Raw genomic sequence first — 23625 nt, forward strand, 5'->3', positions numbered from 1 at the left:
TATAATAATATTAATGATAAACATTTGCAGTCTTATTCACCAGAGCAGAAGTTACTGTGTATATATCTCAGACAGTGCTTGAATTTCTGAAGAATTTTTGAATATTTTTCTCCTAAGAAACAGTACAGATGCTTTGGAAACGATCTTTTTTTCCGGTAATGCCCGACTCATCACCTTGGCCAGTGTCCAGCCAATGCGGGACAGAAAGGAGTGGCATTGATCCAGAGCAGGGGAGGAGAGGCGCTGCACTGTGTCTTTAAGCTCCAGTGAAATCCATCAGGGGGAGTCGCAGCCTGCAGTATCATTGTGTTTGTGCGCCTCATTACGTTGGAGGTACCTGCTGTGTGTTATTATAGGGTGGATGGGATCTGCTGTTTTCGAGCCCAGGATGGTTATTTCTGCGCCTGAGACGCATGGAGTGGAGTGAAATTCATCCAAATCGCGTAAAAATGAGGTGCCACTGGGTTGTGTGTGCCTCCTATTTTATCTTGCTGCCGCTAACAGGTACGAAAAAAACACTTGTAATGTTGTTTAACTCCTGTTTTTTTCTTGTCAGTATTTACTTTATGGTGACCTTTTTTGTCGTTTGTATCTCAGTAGGTAAAAATTAATGCAGACTGTGTAATTCATTAATTAACGCGTTGTACTTTTTGCGTGTATCACCTAGATGTAATCTATTTTCCCATTTTTCCCGCTTTATGTGAGAGTCACTGCCCTTCTAAGCTGCGTAAAGTGTTCAGTGTCCTTCTTGTACCCCTATATTCTGCTGCTGTCACTATTTAAGGTCTTTTTTGCTTTCATTTTGGACGCCGAGACAAACACCATGCGCCTTTTTACGCACGGGTAGTGCAGCTTTTTAACCATGTTTTTTTCTGCGTCTACACTGTCTCTGGACACGTGGTTAGCGTTTACTTAAAGTGTGGTGTCCAACGGTACAGTGTACTCAACCTGCCAGCTCAAGTCTCCACATCGTATCCGGACTCATTTGCATAACTACTGTTTGGTGGGGCGCAAGAGATGCCTCTGCTTTGCCTTTCCCGGCAGGCAACAGGTGTGTGTGTTTGTGTGCGTGCGTGCGTGCGTGCGTGTGTGTGCTTTGTTTGTAGACGATTAATTATTTATCCCACCGAAATGAAGGGGATTAGGTTGTGCGTCTTACCACGGCAGCAGATGGAACAAAGCAGAAAAGATACACACTTTTTTTTCTCCACAGAAACGCGCCCAGCATCTAACATCTCTGACATCTCACATCTCTCTCAGTGTTGTGGTGTTTAGTCATATTACAGCCTCAGGTTGTATGTGAAACCTTTTGCTTCTTTAAAATGAACTGCCAAAGCATAATCTTGCAAAATATCAGATATGAAACCTGTTCGCCAAGCCTGCACAAACACAGATATTGATATTTTGGAAGGGGAGAGCTCAGAACATGCCTCATGTTCTGAGCTCTACTTGAGCCTGGAGGCAGAACAGTCACATGAAATCCTGCTCTTGAAATGGTGCCTTATCATGTGGAATACTGCAAAAAAAAAAAAAAGAAAAAAAAAAAGAGAGAGAGAGAGAGAGAGAGAAAGAAAACCTGGAGGGAACTGGCTGGTGGGGGGTTAGACTCAAACTAAAATGTTGGTTTAGTTTACTCATCCTAAGAGAATGGATTTAGGGGCCCTTAATGCATGATTACTCAGCGGCTGGACAGCTCATAATTATTGATTGTTCAATTGAGCGGTGGTGGTTTGATAGCACTCTCTCTTGAGGGGCTCTGTGCCAATCATAACATCCTATTTAACCATCACATTAACCATCACATTAGGCACTTTGATCTACCAGTTTGGATATTTTGAGCATTTTATAGGTGAAACCCTCAGCACACAGATGATCAGCTTTGTGACCTGTTTCTCTTCCTTGTGTGCTTATGTAAATAGAGTTTAGGTGTTTGGGTGAGTGTTGGCAAGCCCAAAGTAAAGCAGCTTGATTAGATTGGTTGATATGTGATGGGCATTTTTTTATTATTATACAATGATATTTCATAAACCAAACAGTTCTTTCACACGCTTCAGTTCCAGACTTACTTATTCACTGTGTTTCTTTTCGATGTTTTCATTGATTTCCCTCTGTCTGTAGAACTCTCAATGAAAGCAGCAGTATTTCTCCCCTCAGGCCTGAATATTTAGGCAAACCAAACTCGTCGCACCTTTCAGAAAATACCATCCAGGTTCACAGCGTGTCAACAAAACTGCGTGTCTGTCCTCTGTTGCAGTGTGGTGCGAGCCAGTCATCTCCCCTGGCGGGCCTCACATTGTGGTTCCCAAGAGGGGGAAGCTGGAGCTGCGTTGCCACGACAATACCACAACGTATGGCGCCCCATGGGGGTTGAGGTGGCAGAGGGAGAAGGCTCGCAGGATCGAGGGAGAGGTGGAGGAGGGCAGAGTGGCTTATGTCAGGGTGCCGGTGCTCCAAGTCTACCACATGGGCCGCTATGTGTGCATCAACAACAGCACCCTGGAACACAGCTCCATCTATGTCTACGTGAAAGGTGCGTGTTCGAGGTTGGGGAAAGAAGCAGACATCAAAAATACCGAGCCTATCAATCCGAATTTTCTTCTTTCTGTATTCTCCTCAGACCCCCTGAATGCTTTTCAGCCCATCATGGTGGACAGCATTCTGGTGCGAACAGGTGAGAACTGCACCATCCCCTGTCTTGTGACCGACCCTGAGGTCACCCTCCTGGCGCTGGAGACCTGCGACGGACGGCCCATGCCCTCTGGTATGAGTTACACCGGCAACCCCCAGAGAGGTGTCATCATCAACGGCGCTAGGAAGGAATACGAGGGCTGTTACGTATGCGTGGGGCAGCTTGGTGGAGTCAGAGTGGTGTCGAGCCAATACACTGTGGACGTCCGACTTGGTAAGTAAGACATATGATGATCAAGGAAGATACCAGTGTAAGGGTTTTTAACTGGTGTTCCATGTGGCATAGCTTTACTAGATTTGTCTCATGGGTAGTAACGAAGCTGAAGATGAGGAAGAGAAGAGGCTCCACAGTATGTTCACTTTTTGACAGAAAAGAAGAAGACTACTAGCCTAGCCGCGCTAGACAACCCACGGCAACGAATTTAATTCTCTGCCAGGGAGGGTCTAGTTACCCTCCATAAGGCTCGAGGCTGGATTCTCCTAAAACTGGCCGGACGAATCACCATGAAGTGTAGAGTCAGAAGGCGGGCGTAACTAAGTGACGACAGAGGCGTGACGATTCTGACAGAAACAACCGGCGCACAATAAACAGTTATCTTTCGACTCGGCTTTGGCCACAGCCCTTAAAGATTTGAAGCTAAAATTCAACTTGAAAGATAAACAAAGGACGGCACTGAAGCGTTTCATTGAGAAGAAAGACGTATTTGGACTTATGCCGACGGGATATGGCAAATCCTTAATATACCAGTTGGCTCCGCTGGTTGGGAAGCTAATGGGACTTAGCCACAATCCGCCAGCGCTCTAGGAACTACGTCAGCCTATTCGTTGCACTGATTGGTTGTATACCTACCCAATTGCTGCAGAGTGATTTGAAAAACAACCTTTTAGCCCGCCTCCCTCCCTGTCGAGCGGCCCTAGACCCTTGTGCCTTCAGAAACATGGGTCTAGCGCAGCTAGGCTAGAAGACTACTTTTTCAGCCTTAAAACACAAATGTAACACCAGTAAATTTGTCTTTGCTGGAAACCACAATGGAAGGCCATTAGTTGTGCAGGTATTTAGCAGGATGTAAAGTGTTATTACGATCTACACTGTATGGTAAATGAATGTTTGCACTTCCATTACAATACATCCAATTGCTGTTGAGACATTTCTCTAAAAAAACGCAACATTAATGTCATGCTGGCACTGTTGGAAAACCTACCAAAGTTGTTAGATTTACGCTTGAGAGACCACGAAGTTTCATCCATCCATTCCATTCTCTATACACCGCTTTATCCTTACTAGGGTCGCGGGGGGTGCTGGAGCCTAACGAAGTTTCATGACATATATAAATAATATAAATTCAGTGATCATGTATGTTTTGGCCAAAGAGAGTTACGGAATTCTCATGAGTTATGTGGGTAATAATAACATAAAATATATCAGAGAGGCTGTTTAAATTGATGTCAGTGGAAAATGATTGTGCATCTGTCCACCGCACTGCATCAGCATTTTCAGTCTGGGCTGCTGTGGGAGTCTAAATGGAGACAAGCTGAGGGGAGATATGGCGTGGTGTCCTTTTGACTGATGGAGGGAGAGAGGGAGAGGAGACGTGAGGGAGGGAGGGAGGCAGGGAGGAGCCGAGGGATCTGAGTCTCACACAGCTTTGTAACGGCGCATGAAGGCTGTGTTTGGGTTAAATAGGATTACTGCAGCACAAACACAGCAACCAAAGTGACGTCTGCAGGCATTCGATGGATATTAATGGTGCAGTTTGTGTGTGCACAACTGGGCTGCACATGTGCGCACGGTACGGCAAGTGTAAATATGCATTAGTGTGTTTGTGCAGCAAACTGCTTAGCGATGAAAGAACCGTCTTCTGTTATGGTGTAAAAATGAGATGTAGGCATGAACATAGATTTATGATTTAGACGTTCAACATTCATTTTAAACTGGAGGGAATACAAAAAAGCAACAGGATGTCAGACTTATGACATGTGGTGAGATGTGTCCATGGAAATTTGTTCAATAAGGGCAAAATATAGCAGTTTTCATGACAGTGTGCTGATTTAGATGACGTCACCAGATGTACCGGTTTTGACAATGTTGGTTTTCATTCTTTGGTTCAGAGCCAGAGCTGCGTCCGGTGATCACGCTGTCCCAAAAAGACACCGTCATCCTGAGGAAAGGGGAGAAGTTTGAGCTGACTTGTAGCTCCTCCAATATCAACCCGGACTTCAGTCTCAAGTGGGATTTCCCTTCGACAGCGGTGAGATTAATGAAGGGATTTATTAGCTGTGCGTAGTGCCAGGGTGTTTGGCTCCTTCGATGTCAAACAGTCTGATATGCTTTTTTTTTTTTTTCAAGTAAATCCACTCCTACCATGTGAAAATACAACAAATGTCTCGATTTTCTTCAGAGCTATCATAACCACACAGAACATAGAGGTCATATTTTAAGTAATATTTATGAGAAGTTAAAGTGTTTGATGACATGAAGAGAAATTTACATTTTATAACTTACCATATTTCACATGTGTGCATGATATCTTGAACACATTGGTCATCTGTGGGATTTTACACCTGCTAATATTGCACCCTTCTCCTTTACCGTGCAGCGTCCTCGTGACAGCCAGGCCTCACACATCCTGTCCGGTTCCCATGGTTATCAACGTTCCACCTCACTCTTAATCAAAGCTGTCAAGCAGTCAGACTCGGGCCCTTACCACTGCACTGCCTACAACGACAGAGGCAGCAGTATCGAAATGCTGCAGCTGGATGTTTATGGTTAGTGTTGAAGTTGGTTTGTCAATGTACATGCATACATGTTACAGCTTTTATAGTGAACAGACAATCAGAACTTAATTTTCATTAGAAAGTATAAATAGTTTACCCTCTAATTGTTTTTCTATACCACACAAGAAAAGCTGAGTCTGTCTTTCCACAGCCAAAAAGCCTTCTAAGGATGTAAACTTTTTAGGTGTACCTAAAGCCTTTCCTTCTGATCCCTTTTCTTAGAGCTGGTTGAAAGTCACTTCACTAATATTAAATGTGTCCCCAAACAGCAAAGATGCATGAATGTAAAATAAACAAATAGATAAGAAGCGATAACCTAAGCGCTCACAATCCAGGTTGTTTTCAAAGCACAGATAATACAGATACGCACCAGAAGTTTCTTGGCTCTTTCACACAGCTGATACCAAGCAGCCTTCAGTGTGTAATGGGAATGTTCACTGCTGGTCAGAAGTGTAAAAAACAACACTCAACTAAAACCTGACCAGTGACACCAGCATTCACACCCAAAACTATATTTTTGTACAAGTTGCAATCTTTCATTTGCTTACTATGCCAATGAATTGGCAGTGGGCAGGTCTGTTTGACCTGTGATGGGGTTAGGCGTCCCAGCCACCACGAGTCTCCCTGTCTAAGTGAGCATGCCACATAGACAGTAGGTTATTGTAGGGCCTGTCTACCTACGCATGTAAAGCCTGGACCCGGCAGACTGCGTGGAGGAAACCACTAGACTGGTTCAACGGGCATGAAGGTGGGCCCAGCAAAGCGTTGTGGAGCGCAAGTAATGCACAGTGAGACACGTAGAACACTGTGGTCATCCACTGCATCCCGACCCATCTCCAGCCGTCTTGACTCTGTCTTGCCACTGGATTCAGATGGGCTGGGACGAGAGAGTGAGGCAGACGACATTGCGCAACTCTCCCTCACTTTAATCAAACTCACGCGCAAGTCATCTTCACCACCCCCCACCACCCACCACCCCCCAATGAAAAAGTCAGTGCCTCATGGAGCCTCAAAAAATGAATAGTTAGCCTAAATTAATAGTTAAATGGCCAATAAATAGGTGAAAGTAATGCATTGGATAACTATTTGTTACTTTTAGCTAATAATTTATTTACTTTCAGCTAACTATTTGCTACTTAACTCTATTTGCTACTTTACTATTTAGCCAGCTAGTAATTATCTTTACCCAACTATTTGTCACTTTTAGCAAACTATTTTTTTTTTACTTTTAACTATTTATTTATTTTACCCAACTATGTCTTACTTTTAGCCAATTACTTGTTATTTTTAGCCAAAAATGTATTAGTTTTATCGAACAGTTTCTACTTTTAGCTAGCTATTTGTTTATCTTGGATAAGCATTTGTCACTTTTTGCTAACTATTTGTTTCTTTTGCGTAAGTATTTGTCACTTTGAGCTAACGATTTATTACTTGTAGCAAGCAAATTTTTTCTTTTAACTAAACATTTGTAACTTTCAGCTAACTACACACGTGGACAAAATTGTTGGTACCCCTCAGTTAAAGAAGGAAAAACCCACAATTCTCACTGAAATCACTTGAAACTCACAAAAGTAACAATAAATAAAAATTTATTGAAAATTAAATAATCAAAAGCAGCCATTACTTTTGAATTGTTGATTAACATAATTATTAAAAAAAAACAAACTAATGAAACAGGCCTGGACAAAAATGATGGTACCTCTATAAAAGATTGAAAACTATTTGACCAGAGTGACATGATTAACTCAGGTGTGTCATTTAATTGACATCACAGGTGTTTCCAAACTCATAATCAGTCAGTCTGCCTATTTAAAGGGAGACAAGTAGTCACCCTGCTGTTTGGTGAAAAGGTGTGTACCACACTGAACATGGACAACAGAAAGCGAAGGAGAGAATTGTCCCAGGACATCTGAAAAAAAAATTATAGACAAACATCTTAAAGGTAAAGGCTGTAAGACCATCTCTAAACAGCTTGAAGTTCCTGTGACAACAGTGGCTCATATTATTCAGAAGTTCAAGACCCACGGGACAGTAGCCAACCTCCCTGGACGTGGCCGCAAGAGGAAAATTGATGACAAATTGAAGAGACGGATCGTTCGAATTGTATCCAAAGAGCCCAGAGCAACCTCCAAAGAAATTAAAGGTGAACTCCAAGGCCAAGGTACATCAGTGTCAGATCGCACCATTCGTCGTTGTTTGAGCCAAAGTGGACTTCATGGGAGACGACCAAGGAGGACACCACTGCTGAAAAAAACTCATAAAAAAGCGAGACTGGAATTTGCAAAAATGCATGTTGACAAGCCACAAAGCTTCTGGGAGAATGTCCTTTGGACAGATGAGACCAAACTGGAGCTTTTTGGTAAGGCACATCAACTCTATGTTCATAGACTCAAAAACCAAGCATACGAAGAAAAGAACACTGTCTCTACGGTGAAACATGGAGGAGGCTCAGTAATGTTTTGGGGCTGCTTTGCTGCATCTGGCACAGGGTGTCTTGAAAGTGTGCAAGGTACGATGAAATCTGAAGACTATCAAGGCATTCTGGAGAGAAATGTGCTGCCTAGTGTCAGAAAGCTTGGTCTCAGTCGCAGGTCATGGGTCTTCCAACAGGACAACGATCCAAAACACACAGCCAAAAACACCCAAGAATGGCTGAGAGAAAAGCGTTGGACTATTCTAAAGTGGCCTTCTATGAGCCCAGATCTGAATCCCATTGAACATATGTGGAAGGAGCTGAAACATGCCATTTGGAGAAGACACCCATCAAACCTGAGACAACTGGAGCTGTTTGCTCATGAGGAGTGGGCCAAAATACCTGTTGACAGCTGCAGAACGCTCATTGACAAATACAGAAATCGTTTAATTGCAGTGATTGCCTCAAAAGGTTGTGCAACAAAATATTAAGTTATGGGTACCATCATTTTTGTCCAGCCCTATTTCATTAGTTTGTTTTTTAAAAATAATTATGTTAATCAACAATTCAAAAGTGATGGCTGATTTTGATTATTTAATTTTCAATAAATTTTTATTTATTGTTACTTTTGTGAGTTTCAAGTGATTTCAGTGAGAATTGTGGGTTTTTCCTTCTTTAACTGAGGGGTACCAACAATTTTGTCCACGTGTGTATTTATTACTTTGAGTTAAATATTTAGTTTTATTAGTGTTGCTATATTGTATGCATGTTGAAATATGCATTGTGCACAGTTACAATAAATCTTTGTGTGAGTGTAAATGCAGGTGTAAAGAGTAAGTCCAACACATAAGTCTATAAAAAATCTTGGAGAAACCTCCGAAGAACCCCTTTGGACTTATTAGAGGTTCCTCCATCAACCATTTCTCTGAATTTACCTATTAAAGATTCCTCCAGGAAACCACCAAGACTTCTTTTAGACTCTCCTGATTCTAAGACAATAGCTGTAAACCCTTGAGAATATCCACTCCAGACATCTCTTTTAACGTAAGATCATTCAAAGATGCAGCAAAAGAACATCCCAAAGTCTGTGTTGGGATGTGATATTTTAACAAATAATAATTATTGTTTTTACAAATGACAAACCGATATATTCTGTTCTTTAGATCAGGGTTTCATCACCATGTTAGGAGATCCAAGTCCCATCCAGGCAGATGTTAAGGAGGGGGAGAGCCTGAGCCTCAGGGTTGAGTTTGATGCTTATCCTGAACCCAGCTCCCTGTTCTGGTCTTACAACAGCAAGCGTCTCCTCAACACCACAGAGCATGTCATCACCGTCCACCGCCGCAAATACAGGTACGGAAATTATGCCAGTGTTGCAGAAAGTCACTGTGTGTGCACAGGTTTTTAAAGTGTGTCTTTGTTGTATCAGATACATCAGTGAGCTGAGACTAGTGAGGGTTCTTGGCACGGAGGGAGGGATCTATAATTTCTCAGCAAGTCATGAAGACGCATCTGTTGATCATTCTTTTCACGTGTACGTCAACAGTAAGTAGCTCTCACATAATTAGAACTCATTTACTGGGTGGAGGTTAAAATAGAACTAAGTGAAGATGCATGTACCCTACACATACATCTATTTGGAACACTTTGTATTACAGAAGAACAGGCAGCAACACCAACATACACAAACGTTTGGCTTGAGTTGCAGTTTCTTGGACATTTTTAGAGGAAATTCATACTGTCATTATAAGCCTCTGTGATCTCTGTAGCCTGTTTTTTCTGTTGCAACACCACAGGTGGGCAGCATACTGGAGCTCTACAGTGTGTGTTGTAGACATATATGTGAAATATGTGTGTTTTTGTTCTCTGTAAGGTAAGCCTGTTATCATTGCCCAGGAGGGGCCTGTTGACGGACAGGTTCGGTGCATTGCTGCAGGATACCCAGTTCCTAAAATCAGCTGGTACTTCTGTGACCTGCCCCACACAAGGTAAGCCAAAAATATATTGCACTAGTTTCATCCAAGAGCATTGTGCTTGGTTTGCCTTGTTAGATTTGGCTTAAAGGGGAAAAGACACGGGAGGTGGAGAAACACTGTGAGTATCATGACCCAGATTTGAATTCAAACACAGTTATAATTCAACACATATTTGCTGAGATGCTGATCAGGCATATGTGGCAAATGATGAGAGTTGTAGACAGAGATAAAGTACAGCAGTGATTGACCACGCCCGACGGGTACGTCGGTGGGGTTATTGCATTCGGTGCGGTATCTGACTGGGTATGTATGTATGTATGTATGTATGTATGTATGTGGCTATGTCCGGTCCGATATCTCTGCAACCGCTGAAGTCAGGATAATCAAACTTGGCACTGAAGATCAGTCTAAGGTCCCCTGCTCAGCTGTGGAGTTACAGGTCAGCAGATCAAGTAGGGAGGGAGATACTTACGATGATCAAAATTGATACATATTGCATCAGTTGTATAGGGAGGACAGGGTTTTCGCCAGCAGAGGGCGTGGTTCTGCCCTCTACTGAGGGCAGTAGAGGGCAGTTGTTTCTGTGAATGTATGAATATATGCTGAAAACAGATACTCTGAAGTTACTGCATCACATAATGAATAATCACTGCTATAACATTTACCTGCTGTGATTTTCGCTTTATGTTGTTGTCACTTTTGCATGACACACAATAAAATGAACACCTGACTTCAGGCTATTTGTCTTGTGGTCATCTCAAACATCTCTAATTTTCTGCTGGTTTGTCTGGCAGTTTCTGTGAGAGCAGGAAATGCTTTAAAGAGCAGAACAAGTTGAAGAGCAGGTTTATGTCGCCTCATGGCCTAGTGAGCTTATTCGCATTTAGACAGAAAAACCACAGCTTGTTCCACAAAACGTACTACGCACACACATACACACACACACACACACACACACACACACACACACACCAAATTTGACACATTTTGAGCCCTGGTAAAACAGGAATGTGATTTACTTCTCAAATTTGATTTGATATATCGACATCATTAACTGTAGTTACTGCAGCTGATTAGTTGCAGTAATTTTATCAGGATCATGAGTGTATTATCTCATTAGCTCAGGAGTCGTGCCGTTGTGATAATTACACAGTTATCTCGTTATCCTGGTGCAAAACAGCTTCTTATTGTTTTGATTTAATAGCATAAATATCTTACTGCTTCACGAGAACAGCCATTTAAATACACTGTGACATTATCAGAGGTTAGGTTAGGGGTTAGCAACAGAGAGGGACTGCAGGGATTTGATCCCATTAATGGGATGCGGTTTCATTATGAATCCATGGGAAGAGCCATATGTGTATAAGAGAAGACACCCTAAAGTCTAACATCCACCAATGACAATTAGCTTCAAGCCAGCACATGTTTTGACACAAAATATGAAAAAAACTGCAGAACTGTACTCAATTTTCATGCAACAAAGTGTACTGAAATTCAATATCCCTCTTTCCTTCCTGTTACTGTCTCCTGTACAGCCCATTCAGTGATAAAAAACCAAATCTGTTCTAAATTAGAGCAGAGAGAAAATGTTGGGGAGAAGGTAAAATGATTTTAAGCAACTTTGACCGTTCAACAGGTGCTCACACCTGCCCAATGCCACCCAATGGGAGACTCCTGAGGTCGCCATGCTGACAGAGTCTGCCTTTGGTAGGAGTGAGGTGGAGAGTCGACTGAATGTCAGCAAGGAGCACGCTCAGTACCACACCCTGGAGTGTGTGGCCTCTACGGAGGGGGAAGAGGCCTACACACTGTTCTCCATCAGTGGTACGACACACACACAGATATAACATGCACTGTATAGACGATATACAATCTATGACATATAATTAAAAGCTACTCCACTAAAGGCCTTAGTGCCTGAGCACGGAGGGTGTTCATCTCATAAACCATACCACAAACACATTGCACAAACACAGACACACAAACCCATTGACCCTCATGTCTGCCGAGGCCAGGTGTGCAGTTACTGGGTACAGATTGTATTAGATTAGTGTATGCTGACTATGCAGGCGGGGATTATATGGCGTAGACATATTAATCCCTGTCACACAAACAAACACCACTGCTGCAGCTGTCTGTCTTAATGGTGGAGGAAGAGGATGTGGCTGTGTGTGTGTGTGAGTGACGTTTGTGTAACTACCGGTAAAAAGTGTTGATGATGATTTATTATTATGGTTTTGTTGGTGTGTTTCTATCCTCAGAGCGCATCGTCCCCCACAAACTCTTCACGCCTCTTCTAACTGGCATGGTGGCTACCGGTGTCTTACTCAGCCTCATTCTAGTGGTGCTGCTCTACAAGTACATGCAGGTAAGACAGAAAATAAACTGCAGTTCTAACCTGAGTGACAGCAGGGTCATAAATCTCACATAAATCACACAAATCTACAGCCATCAGTCCCTTTCAAAGCCATGTGTTAGTTTCAAAGTTTGTAGGCATCAGTGTTCAATCAAATTAATCTCGCAGCATTGATATACGGTTTGCATCATAGATAAGTAAATGGCTTGAGTAGTTTCTGGCAAAGGGCCCATTATCATTTACTAATGACTCATGCCTTCATCCTGTTTATAGTATGTTAAAGTTAGAAGCCTCTTTCACTCTGCATTTGATAACAAATTTCTATTCTGCAGATAATTGTGAAAGTGTGTCCTTTTAATCAACATGAATGTGTCCTAATGAAACCAAACTGCATCAATCAGCCATTCAGATAACCGACATGTTGTAGTTAAAGGATTTTTTGACACTCTGATCACGCCTCGAGCCAATAATTTACCCCCCCCTCAGCACGCTGCTCACATTGCACTCAGATGAGTCAGACTCCTTGAAAACTAGTTTATGACTCTGCAGTGGGATCGTCACAGGAAAGTCTAGACACAAGCTGACAACTAAAGTGCATGGAGTAATGTAAACCTGACTATTAAGTATGAACAATACAATCACACAAAACAGACAATCCCAATAAGCTGATTCAATATCACTTTTCTTTTTATAAATCCATGGCCTCTCTCATCTCTAAACCAACAGAAACCAAAGTTCCAAATCCAGTGGAAGGTGATCGAGAGCATCCATGGAAACAACTACATATATATTGACCCCACACAGCTGCCATATGATTCAAAGTGGGAATTCCCCCGGCAGAAGCTACGCTTTGGTATGACAGCATCCATGTTTGTGTAGCTGTGTATGTTAACATTGTAGGAGTGCACGTGTGCGGGCATGCTCGTGTGATTGTTGCCTGAGTAATTATAAAATGCTAACGGATTGATGTTTCTGTACTTGAAGGTAAAATCCTGGGCTCTGGGGCTTTTGGAAAAGTAGTGAGGGCCACAGCGTACGGACTGTGCTCTGCAGACACTGTTACAACCGTCGCTGTTAAGATGCTAAAACGTAAGTCTGCTGGTGTCTTTTACTGCATCTGTGTGTTGTAACAACATACATTAAGTGACATTGTATACAGTAGTGGGAACTAAAGTAACATAAGTACCCAGGTACTGTATGTAAGGGGTGACAACAAGCAGGATGAGAGGCCGTGTTTTGCTGCTCTCTCTGGTTTAAAGTTTCAAGCTCGATTCAGTCCTGGACATTTGTAATGTCCTGGGGTACTACTGTACATCACTGCAGCATGGTGAAGAGTTTAACCACTGGAAGTCAGCACAAATAAAAAGGACATAACCTTTAAGCATAATTTTGATTTACCAGAATATTACATTTTATGATCCTGTGGCTTTTAACATTTCACGGGGAAATGCTTTCACAACTGTGGTTACAATTTCCTGTTTAACCTTCTGAACCTCAAGCAGTTTCTGAGCTTGTTGTGCTTTTTACTGATTCCTTTTTAACTGCAGCATAAAGTCCATGGAAACAGCATAACCATGGCTAGAAGTAGAAAGAACTTAAAATTGTCCTTTCTGCAGGATGACACAGTTAGAAAGCCATGAATCGCAAAAAAAAAATTAAAAAACGAGTTGAATTTCTTTTTAAAACAAATTGTAAAAACCTGCAGTCAACATGTACAGCAATTTTCCAAATGGCACAGGTGTTACCAATATTGGAAAAAATGCATTTTACTATTCACCTGAAAAATCCTTGAAATTTGTTTTCATATGTCATGTTGCAGCTGAGTCACAAATGGTTTCATGGATGTGCTGAGGAGTGCAGATTTTATCTACGGTATATTTTTCAGAATCTGATTAAAAATTTTTTTTTTTGCAGTTTTTTGAATGACACGTGTAGAAAACTAACTGCTCAGACACTCTTGGCATGAGTTTCTATGAATTATTTGCAGTTGCACCAGTTCTACTTTAGGTTTGTTTGAGGACAAAAGGAGAAAACCATCAAAGAAGCAAAATATTTAAAAAATATTAATACAAATGTTTTTTTTCTTCTTCTTTCCAATCCCATTAATAATCTGATCTCTGATCTGTAAATCTAAGCCCAAACTTTAGATTGGTTACCACCGAGCTACAAGTGAAAAAAAATGAATAGAAAGTAGCTACAACTAGATCCACCTCAACTAGCGACAGCAGTACAATCACCCACAATGCTGCATCATTGTAAATAATCTAATATTATCACATACGGGAAAATACCAGATACTTTGGAAGATGTTCACATTAGTTAAAAATATTTAGCATAAAGGACTTCTAATGGAGTATTTTCACAGTTGGATTTCTTCCACCATCGAATGCATTTATGAACTTTCTGTGCTGATGTCATCGTAGCTAACGCTCATTCCACGGAGAAGGAGGCACTGATGTCAGAGCTGAAGGTTCTCAGTTACCTTGGAAACCACGTGAACATCGTTAACCTGCTGGGAGCCTGTACGGTCGGAGGTGAGAGGAGCTGCTACGAACGCTGCCACCAAACTTGACATACAAGTTCATTTTTGGTTAAATATGTTCTTGCTTTTATTAGGTGTCTTCTCTATATACTTCATGCATTTGCACTCGTTTCAGTATTTAGTTTATTTTTGTTTTTATTTATTTATTGGCCATTTTTATGCTGTTAGAAGTCTGGAAAGTTTAGACACATGTGCTGACCTGCTAATATTGAGCGTTTATTAAAAATCAGATATTGGACAGTCAGTATCATCCAGCTCCGATATGAAGACATGATGTAGTTTGACTCGTCACAGATTCACTGCGCATTTGATCAATATTCTTTACCCGTCTAGACCTCAGTATTGACTGTAATGCAGCATTTTGATTGAACTCCATGCAAATATGCCTGAGCAAGATATTATGAAGCGAACACTGAACACTTGATGGATGTTTTCGTAGCTATTAGGCTTTGAAAAAAATCCTTCCTTTAAGAATCGAATACTGACAACAAATCTTTCCAGCTTGTTTTAACACAAAAATATGGATCAGCTTTCAAACAGATCTGCTGTTCAATCCTGACGGAGTGTATCGGATGTCCTCCCTCGTGTCAAATTGCATTGCAAATGCATTGCCATCATCTTTTGTCTGGTTCTCTTTGTTATATGCTGTCATGGTTTATAAATCAATGACTGAGGGTTTGTTTTTTGTTTTTTTTATCTCTGGATACTGCCAGGCCCCATTTTGGTGATCACAGAGTACTGTTGCTATGGAGACCTCCTCAACTTCCTGCGAAGAAAAAGAGAGTCCTTCCTCAACTCCCAAGTTGGGGATGGTTACTATCGCAACGTCTTGAACCAAACAGAGCCTGCAAGGTGTATATCTGTGCTAATTCTTAACTGTGATTACACCTGAAAGTGGTTAATTGAAGTACTAATGTGCGCGTATCTGTGTGTGTGTGTGTGTGTGTGTGTGTGTGTGAAGCAGAGAGGTGACAGGCGCAGGATATATGCCCATGCGTCCGTCTGAGAAAGAAAAGTCCTCCCAGTCAGGTACAAAGGCACTTAGTCTGCATTTCTGTACTGTAGAATCAATCATGCAAAGTCTGTTTTCAGTCACTAAAGCTGACAGTGCAATCTTTATCCAGATGACATAGATGAGCTGTCTCTGGACACTGAAGATCTCCTCAGCTTTTCCTACCAGGTGGCCAAAGGAATGGACTACATTACTTCCAAGAATGTAAGGCTTTTATAGACCCCGTTAATATTTATGGAGTAGCTACAGAAGAGATTTAAAAGTGCTGCTGCTAGTTTGTAAATCATGTTGTGGCTCAGAGCCAACATTTATATGCCGTCAGTTCTATACATACAGTGTAGCTGCGTATACATCTGATCTCATACTGCACACTCTGACACTTGAATACCAAAATGCAATGGAAACAGCTCCCTCCTACCTAAACTCTCGATGGCTAGACTCTTCTCTTCTGTGGTTCCCCAGTAGTGGAATGAATTGCCAAATTCTGTTTGATCAGTCAATAAGAAAAGATTAAAGGCCCAGCTCTTCACTGAACACCTTTGGACCTCACAGATTGCAAAAAGAAAAAGAAGAAAAATTCGTATTACCTCCCGCACTGCCTGTAGGCACCAAGGTCCTATCATCACACTTGAACTTGTTTTATGGCACTTATCCAGGCTGTTTTCTCCTGACTAGATCCTTGCTTGTTTTAATCTACTCTCAGATGTACGTTGTTTTGGATAAAAGCGTCTGCTAAATGAAATTGCAGAATTACACATGAATTAATCTTTCTTAAATCTGCTATATTTAAGGTTTTTATGCTCAGAGTTGTAGAAATTACACCTGCAGCAATAAACCTAGAGATTTATCCCTCAATTTTCACTCAGCTTTGCAGTTCCTCTCAACTGTATGCTGCATTTTTAGCCTTTTTCAGCTCATTGTTTCGATTCAGTGGCTTTCATGTTACCGCTTTTAGTTACTTTGCTTGCTGTATGCTCATCAATAATATTACCTACTTTGCACAAAGTGACAGATAAAACTATAAACTACAGTATCTGGTGAACATAGTGGATCATTCAGTAGTTAAAGGAGAGTTGGTGGAGAGCCAAACCAAGCTATAGAGACTACCTGATGTATGTAAAAGCCACTGATGCTGTTGAAGAACTGCAATATGCTTTCAAAAAAATCTCCAGTTTCCATGATCAAAGTTCATGTTTAATATCCAGATAGATTCAGAAGTGCCACTTGGTAGTCCAAGTTGTACACAAAAACAACAGAAAATGGCTCCTACAAGAACGATAAAGACAGTGAATAGTGGACTTACATTCAACCAAGCTGCCACAGACATTACTTCAGCTGACTGATGACGCTGTGCATGCTCATATGTCAGTTTTGTGTTTACTGCTTGTTTCTGCTGCCCCCATCTGGCCAAAAAATGAGTTTGTTCACTCTAACCACTTAAAAATTTAACCTTGTTGTCTTCCTGACAGCCTTTGAGTGATTCACTTTATTTCAATAGTCAAAATACTGGTTTATGTTTACAATTAACCTTCTGAAATCCAAAACCTGCCGGTGGGTTTAAAAGGCATGTCATCTTTTTAAAAATAAAATAAAAAAAAAAATCAAAATTACACCATTTATCAGATCAACAAACAAAACAGAAACAAAAACAGAAAGAATGCTCAGTTTTTAGGTTTTCAGCACTCACTAAAACTTTGATGGAAAACTTCACCAGATCTAAGCATAAAATTTTGATATTTAAACAAAATCGCTTTATTCAGTTTGTCTCAGTTCCCACTAGAAATAAATAATTTGCACAAGCCAGAATTTATAAAAAAATAAAAATAAAAGTCTACACTCCTGGACATAACCAGGAAGTCATTAGTGAGTCAGCTCTGCAGGATGTGGTTTCACAGGAGATAGGAGACGAGTATGGAAACAAATTAAATATGCAAGGAGTAAAGATCTATAGTACCTTCAGTCATCTTTTTTTTAAGTATTGGTAACAAATGTTGTACATGGTCATTACAGTTTTGTTTTTAGTTTTGTAAAATAAGTAATCAAAAGCAATTTTAGTTTTTATTTCCCGTTTTCATGATTTATGGCAGTATAACAGTGTTATATTACACTCTCTACTTCTGTGCTGTTTCCATAGAGGTGAAGGACTTTTAAACTGCAGTGAAAAATAAACTACAGTGATCAAAAAAATGACCACAGTAAACAAACAAAAAGAAGGTTAATAGTCTGCTGTGACGTCATTTCCGAGAGAAGCACGTCAACAATGGTGCATCTCTCCAACGTGTACAGTAGGTTTATAAACTGACCAAATGATTAATCACGTAAACCTGCTCTGTAATGAAATTAAACTCAAACACAGTTTATATCCAATGGCTTTGTTGTTTGGTTGGCAGATTTGTCTCTCACACACACAAACAGGTGGCAGGCTAACAGAAATGTGGAGCTGATGACTTTTTTTTTTTCCCTTAGACAACAGCAACCCTTTTGTTAAACTGTGTGAAGTAATAACTCCAGTCACAGTGCAAGACGGAACACACATTTGCATATAAGTCTATTTGTTTTGCCAGATGAACATTAAAATGAGCTGCTGTAACTTCCTTCTTTCTTACAAAGGGAAAAATTATATCCGCAATAAGATACAGTTTAGAAACAGTTACATTCTTCAATAAGTGAAAAGAAAACTGTGTCCAATCCTCATGTGAAATGTTCTCCGCCTAACCAGCAGTACTCGTCACATAGAATGTCAGTGTTTTGTTTTTTCTTTTGCCATGTGCTTGTAAGGTTTGCAACGATCTTTACGTGCCTCGCCTCATTTGTTTGTGTATTCTGTGAGTCAGTTATTTAGTGCAGAAAGCGGTTACAGTATCCATTTCCGTGTTTGTTTTTCCTCTGTGTGTGTGTCTGTGCAGTGTATCCACCGGGATCTTGCAGCCAGAAACATTCTGCTGACTCACGGCAGGGTGGCCAAGATCTGTGACTTCGGCTTGGCGCGAGACATCACCACTGACGCCAGTTATGTGCTCCGGGGAAACGTGAGTCTGTCTGTCAGTTGTTCTCTCTTTCTCCCTTCCCCTTCCTCTTCATCCTTCCTTCCTTTCCTTTTACTCTGTTCTTTGCCTTTGTTCCCTCTCTGTCTCTGCAAATCCTAAAAGGAAAACTCCCACGCATACCTCTCCTTACTGTCCCTGAACTGTTCACCGGAACAATGCATGCATGTGAAGAATGCTGGGCTGCCACTAATTATTACTTTCATTATGATCAACCATCTGTCATTTAGGCTACAAAATATCAGAAAGGAGAGAATAATGCCTGTTGCAATTTCTTAAAAGCAGGGCGATGAGCTACAGTTGTTTGTCAAATCAAATAATGCATTTAGAATTATACTTGGCAAAAAACACCAAATCCTCTTCAGTTTGCACATGAAGATTTCTGTATTATTACCCATCTGACCCCCAGAACCCACCAGTGGGCAGAAAAAGCATGTTATCTTTAAAACATCATCAGGATTACACCACTTATTAGTGCCAGAAACTGTAAAAACAGGAAAAATTCTCAGATTCTCAGCTTTCTGGCAGTCCTTGAATGTGTAATGTGTGACCCAGGAAAATTACCAAATCTAAGCTTAAAATTTCATCAAAAGTCACGTGAGTCTACATGTCTCATTTAATAAAAATGCCCAAATAAAAGTGTTTGTGGTGTCCCGAAAGGTGGCAATGGATGTTTCGTCAATTATATGTTCAGAATTGTACGGGATTTTCATCAGTGAGATTAATTTACAAATTATGAAAAAGCTTTCGTCCTCAATACACTATGTGGAAAATGTTGATCTTTTTAAAGAGCGAATGTTAAATGTTTCTATAAATGAGGACAGGGGATCATGGCTGTCCCACTTGCAGGCTCGTCTGCCGGTCAAGTGGATGTCTCCCGAGAGTATTTTCGACTGTGTCTACACCTTTGAGAGTGACGTGTGGTCCTATGGCATCCTGCTCTGGGAAATCTTCTCTCTGGGTAACATTTCCAGTTAGAGCCATACTGTTGTGCGTGTTTTGTAATGTCTGGCCCATTATTATCATCCATTTGAGCTGACTGGGGCCTTATTAGAGGCTCTGCTGATGCTCCCGAGCAGCAGCGTCACTTAGTGGAGTGAATCATGCAAAGTCATATTGATTGAGAAACCGGCAGTGTTGTAAGAATCCATGATCATATTTTTTGAAGCGTGTGTGTATTGTGTGGTGGTGTTGCAGGGAACAGCCCTTATCCTGGGATGCAGGTCGGATCTGCGTTTTACAGGATGATCCAGGAAGGCCACAGGATGAACAGGCCTGAGTTTGCTCCCATTGAAATGTAAGTGTTTGTCTCTGAGGGTTTTCTTATTATATAATTTGGTGCAGATAGTGAGCATTTGGCCACTAATGGCCAGTAGGGTGCGACTCTTGTAGTTGCAAAAAGATGTCAAATTGGATATAAGTCTATGAAAAAATTATCTTATTTCTTCTTTGATATGTTGTCTCTGTAGACATTATCTTCATGAGTTTATTAGCTCAGGCGCTAGTTTCAAATGTCTTTCAATACAGCATGATGCTAGTTTTCTAAATTATGCCCCCATTTAAAATATAATAGAGGATAAAGCGGAGTATGCTTTAGAGCATGATTTTTACTTTGTGTAACAAAACACAGACATGTGGCATATGTTATACAAACATGAGTGCAGCAAAATGTACAGACTACTACAGGAAAAACAATTAGTCAAACAATGAAGTAATTTTTATAGCATTAGTACTAAAAAAAGTGTAGTCTAGCTTTTAGCTAGATTTTGCTGCTTTTCTTTGTCTTATAATATGTTAATTTAGCAGGAGTTGAGTCTTCGACACCCAAAACAAGACATTTCAATAAAATTGTGATGTACGCTTTAGAGTATTCTGATGGTTTATAGATCAATTGATTTATTGATCATGAAGAAATAAGAAAGATCTGGTATGGGGCTGCACAGTGGCTTGGTGGTTAGCACTTTCAGCTTTGCAGCTAGAAGATCCCCGGTTCACGTCCTGGCCTTCCCGTGATCTTTCTGCATACAGTTTGCATGTTCTCCCAGTGCATGTGTGGGTTTTCTGCGGGTACTCCGGCTTCCTCCCACAGTCCAAAAACATGCTGAGGTTAATTGTCCATAGGTGTGAATATGAGTGTGATTGTTTGTCTCTGTGTGTAGCCCTGTGACAGACTGGTGACCTGTCCAGGGTGTCCCCTTCACTCTAAGTCAGCTGGAATAGACTCCAGCCCCACCACTACCCTAATGAGGATTAAGTGGTGTACAGATAATGGATGGATGATTTTATACAGATTTATAGCCACCAGCTGGATTTTTACCTAGTTAGCTGCTTCTCTGTGTGTGTTATCTTTGTAATCAGTAGATGCCATCACATTCCCAGATGTAAAAACTAATTCCGGTACCATCTCTGTAGGTACGACATGATGCTGTGCTGCTGGAACCACGATCCTTTGAAACGGCCTTCTTTCAGAAAACTGGTGGAAAGAACCGAACTGCTGCTGTCAGAAAACACCAAGAATGTAAGCAGCAGGACCGATGGAACTGCTTCTGGTGTTTGTTTAGTTTTTAGCATTTTGTCGTTCAGATTGAGAAACTGTAGTCACATCCATGCTCCTCTGAAACAGGTGTACCTGACGCTGAGCAACGCTTCTGGTCCTCCAGACCAGCAGAGGGCAGCGTCGCGTAGACTGAGCTCCGTCTGCAGCACAACAGCCCCCACCCAGCCCTTATTGCAGAGCACGGCCGACGTCTTCCAGGACTACGTCTGACAAACACACTGCCATGACACATCTGTACAAAACCCCACCCTAACTCCCTGATCACTCTTTCCCTCTACAACTAATAACATTCAAAGTCCATTCAAACTAACTCTCAAATGCTGGCCTTCTTGCACACACGCACACACTTAGACAGTGTATATATACAAGCCTGTACTGGGCTCTCAGCCTCTATCTACTCTTCCCATCGGCGTATCGATCTCTGTGGTGGCTATTTGAGGTGCACATCTACATAAAACAGACTCGCAGCACTAACCAGCCATCAGATACAACATCACCCATCAGCTGTGGGAGGAGTTCTGGCTCACATTCAGCCTTAGATTACAACTTAAGATGCTTTAAGGAAAGCAAAGACGACAAGTACATGTACATAACTGAGTTTGGGGGGGGGGGGGGGTAAATAAGCAGAGGTGGTGCTGTGATGACAAGATGTCGTGTTAGATTTGTCTCCGATTTTATTGGAATGCTATTGATATTTTGGGGAATACACAACTTCTTGCGGAGAGTTAGATGAGCAGACTGATGACAATCCTCACATCTGTGCGTTAAGTTTAACGTTAAAGCCAACAGTTTATTTTAGAGTCAAGAGTGGAAACAAAAATCTGCAAAAGCCAAATCTGCATACCAGCATTTCTCAAGATCACCTATTAATATGTTAATCTGTGCAATACCCAAAGTGTAAAAATGTCAATTTATGTGTGGTAAGAACAAGTCTGGCAACCCCCTGTGAAACCACTACTTGTAGACTTTGGGCAAAAAAATGATCTCTCAGTGGCTAACGCTGGTAAAAGTCATTCCCTGCTGTGCAATCAAAGGCAAATAATGCAGGATTTTATTTATTTATTCTATATTTTACAGTCATATCCCTGACTGAATTTGGCTATCCCACTGTTATTTGTTCTCGTGTGCATGATTTACTGTTGCTGCCTAAAGTTTGGCAAGTACAGTTTTAGCGATTTTTTTTTTATGAAGCACTTGAGCTAAAAGTATATGTACAGTACAAAAAAGTACACTTCAATAACTTCGATACACACCCAACACAAATAAACAAACACATTTCTGGCCCAAGCTTCATATATAAAGGTCAGACATAACAGTGGCATCATTCTTGTCTTTTACCCCTTGGCGAGAATGTATCCCAAAAATGTCAAATCTTAGTTTAGTCATTGTCACTGGGTTGGGGAGAGGTCGTCAGCAAGCCTACTTTAAACGTGTCTAATGGGCCTCGACATAAAAATGGTCTGACTTACGTATGTCTCATCTGAGAGCTCTTTGAAGAGAGACAACTGAGCCATAGAAAAGCGGCATGCAAGCGATAATTCCTAACGAAAAAAAACAAAGCCATGAGTTACAGAAACACTGACTCCCACCTGTGTGTTGTAGCTTTCAATACTGTGACTTAAAACAAAGACTTACTGGTGTGTTGCTGTTTGTATTTCCTGGATAACTTTAGTCTCTTTAGCAAAGTCACTGTGGCCAAGGGTTTAGGACTGATTGTGTGCTTTTTACTTGATTTCTGTCAAACATGTATGCAATGTAAATACAATAGAGATGTGCCTTTAGATTTTTTGTTTTCTTTTTATTACTGGACGCATTTGTTTGTGACGGTTACTGGTGAGAGCGCGGCACAGAGCAGAGCTTCTGCAGTTTTGATACAGTTGGTTGACTTGTAATAATAAAGGAAGTACCTGTGATGGTAGAACCAACTCCAGAGTGACTGTTTCTTTTGTCCTTCTCCTGTTTCTGTGGAACAAGACTCACTGGAAGCTCTCTACACAGTGCTAAATACAAATAACACACTATTTTTAACATCTATAATGCTTATTTAGGTTTAGCATGCTAGCATTCTACCTTTGCTACACATAACTGAAAATTACAGTGAAGGCTGGTGGAAATGTTTTGCTTCAGAGTTTCTACAATTAAAGCAAGAAAGATGTGTTAGTGCGACCAAAGCACTAACATGAACCTCACGGTGGCACTAAATGAACGTCATGGCTGCTAACACGCCTGAAAACAGACCAACAGCAAACAACAGAAACTACA

At 41.1% G+C, this 23625-nt stretch overlaps 1 protein-coding gene across 2 annotated transcripts; it reads left to right on the top strand.

Moving 5' to 3' along the window:
* Positions 1 to 304: 304 nt before the first annotated feature.
* Positions 305 to 23288, top strand: kitb (KIT proto-oncogene, receptor tyrosine kinase b). 2 transcript variants are annotated; one of them, XM_022212895.2, is made up of 21 exons: positions 305 to 504; positions 2255 to 2530; positions 2618 to 2902; positions 4798 to 4937; positions 5286 to 5454; positions 9040 to 9229; positions 9306 to 9421; positions 9750 to 9864; positions 11489 to 11676; positions 12114 to 12220; positions 12935 to 13061; positions 13193 to 13297; positions 14632 to 14742; positions 15464 to 15602; positions 15712 to 15779; positions 15875 to 15966; positions 18669 to 18791; positions 19656 to 19767; positions 20004 to 20103; positions 21219 to 21324; positions 21430 to 23288. In XM_022212895.2, exons 1-21 carry the CDS (start codon positions 414 to 416, stop codon positions 21571 to 21573), a joined length of 2904 nt encoding a protein of 967 aa, XP_022068587.2. In that variant the 5' UTR covers positions 305 to 413; the 3' UTR covers positions 21574 to 23288. The 2 variants fall into 2 exon arrangements, with proteins under 2 accessions (XP_022068587.2, XP_022068588.2); XM_022212896.2 differs by having other exon boundaries at positions 15715 to 15779.
* The last annotated feature ends 337 nt before the right edge of the window (positions 23289 to 23625 follow it).

The sequence above is a fragment of the Acanthochromis polyacanthus genome, chromosome 3 (genome assembly GCF_021347895.1).
Source record: "Acanthochromis polyacanthus isolate Apoly-LR-REF ecotype Palm Island chromosome 3, KAUST_Apoly_ChrSc, whole genome shotgun sequence".
In the NCBI taxonomy this organism is placed as follows: domain Eukaryota; kingdom Metazoa; phylum Chordata; class Actinopteri; family Pomacentridae; genus Acanthochromis; species Acanthochromis polyacanthus.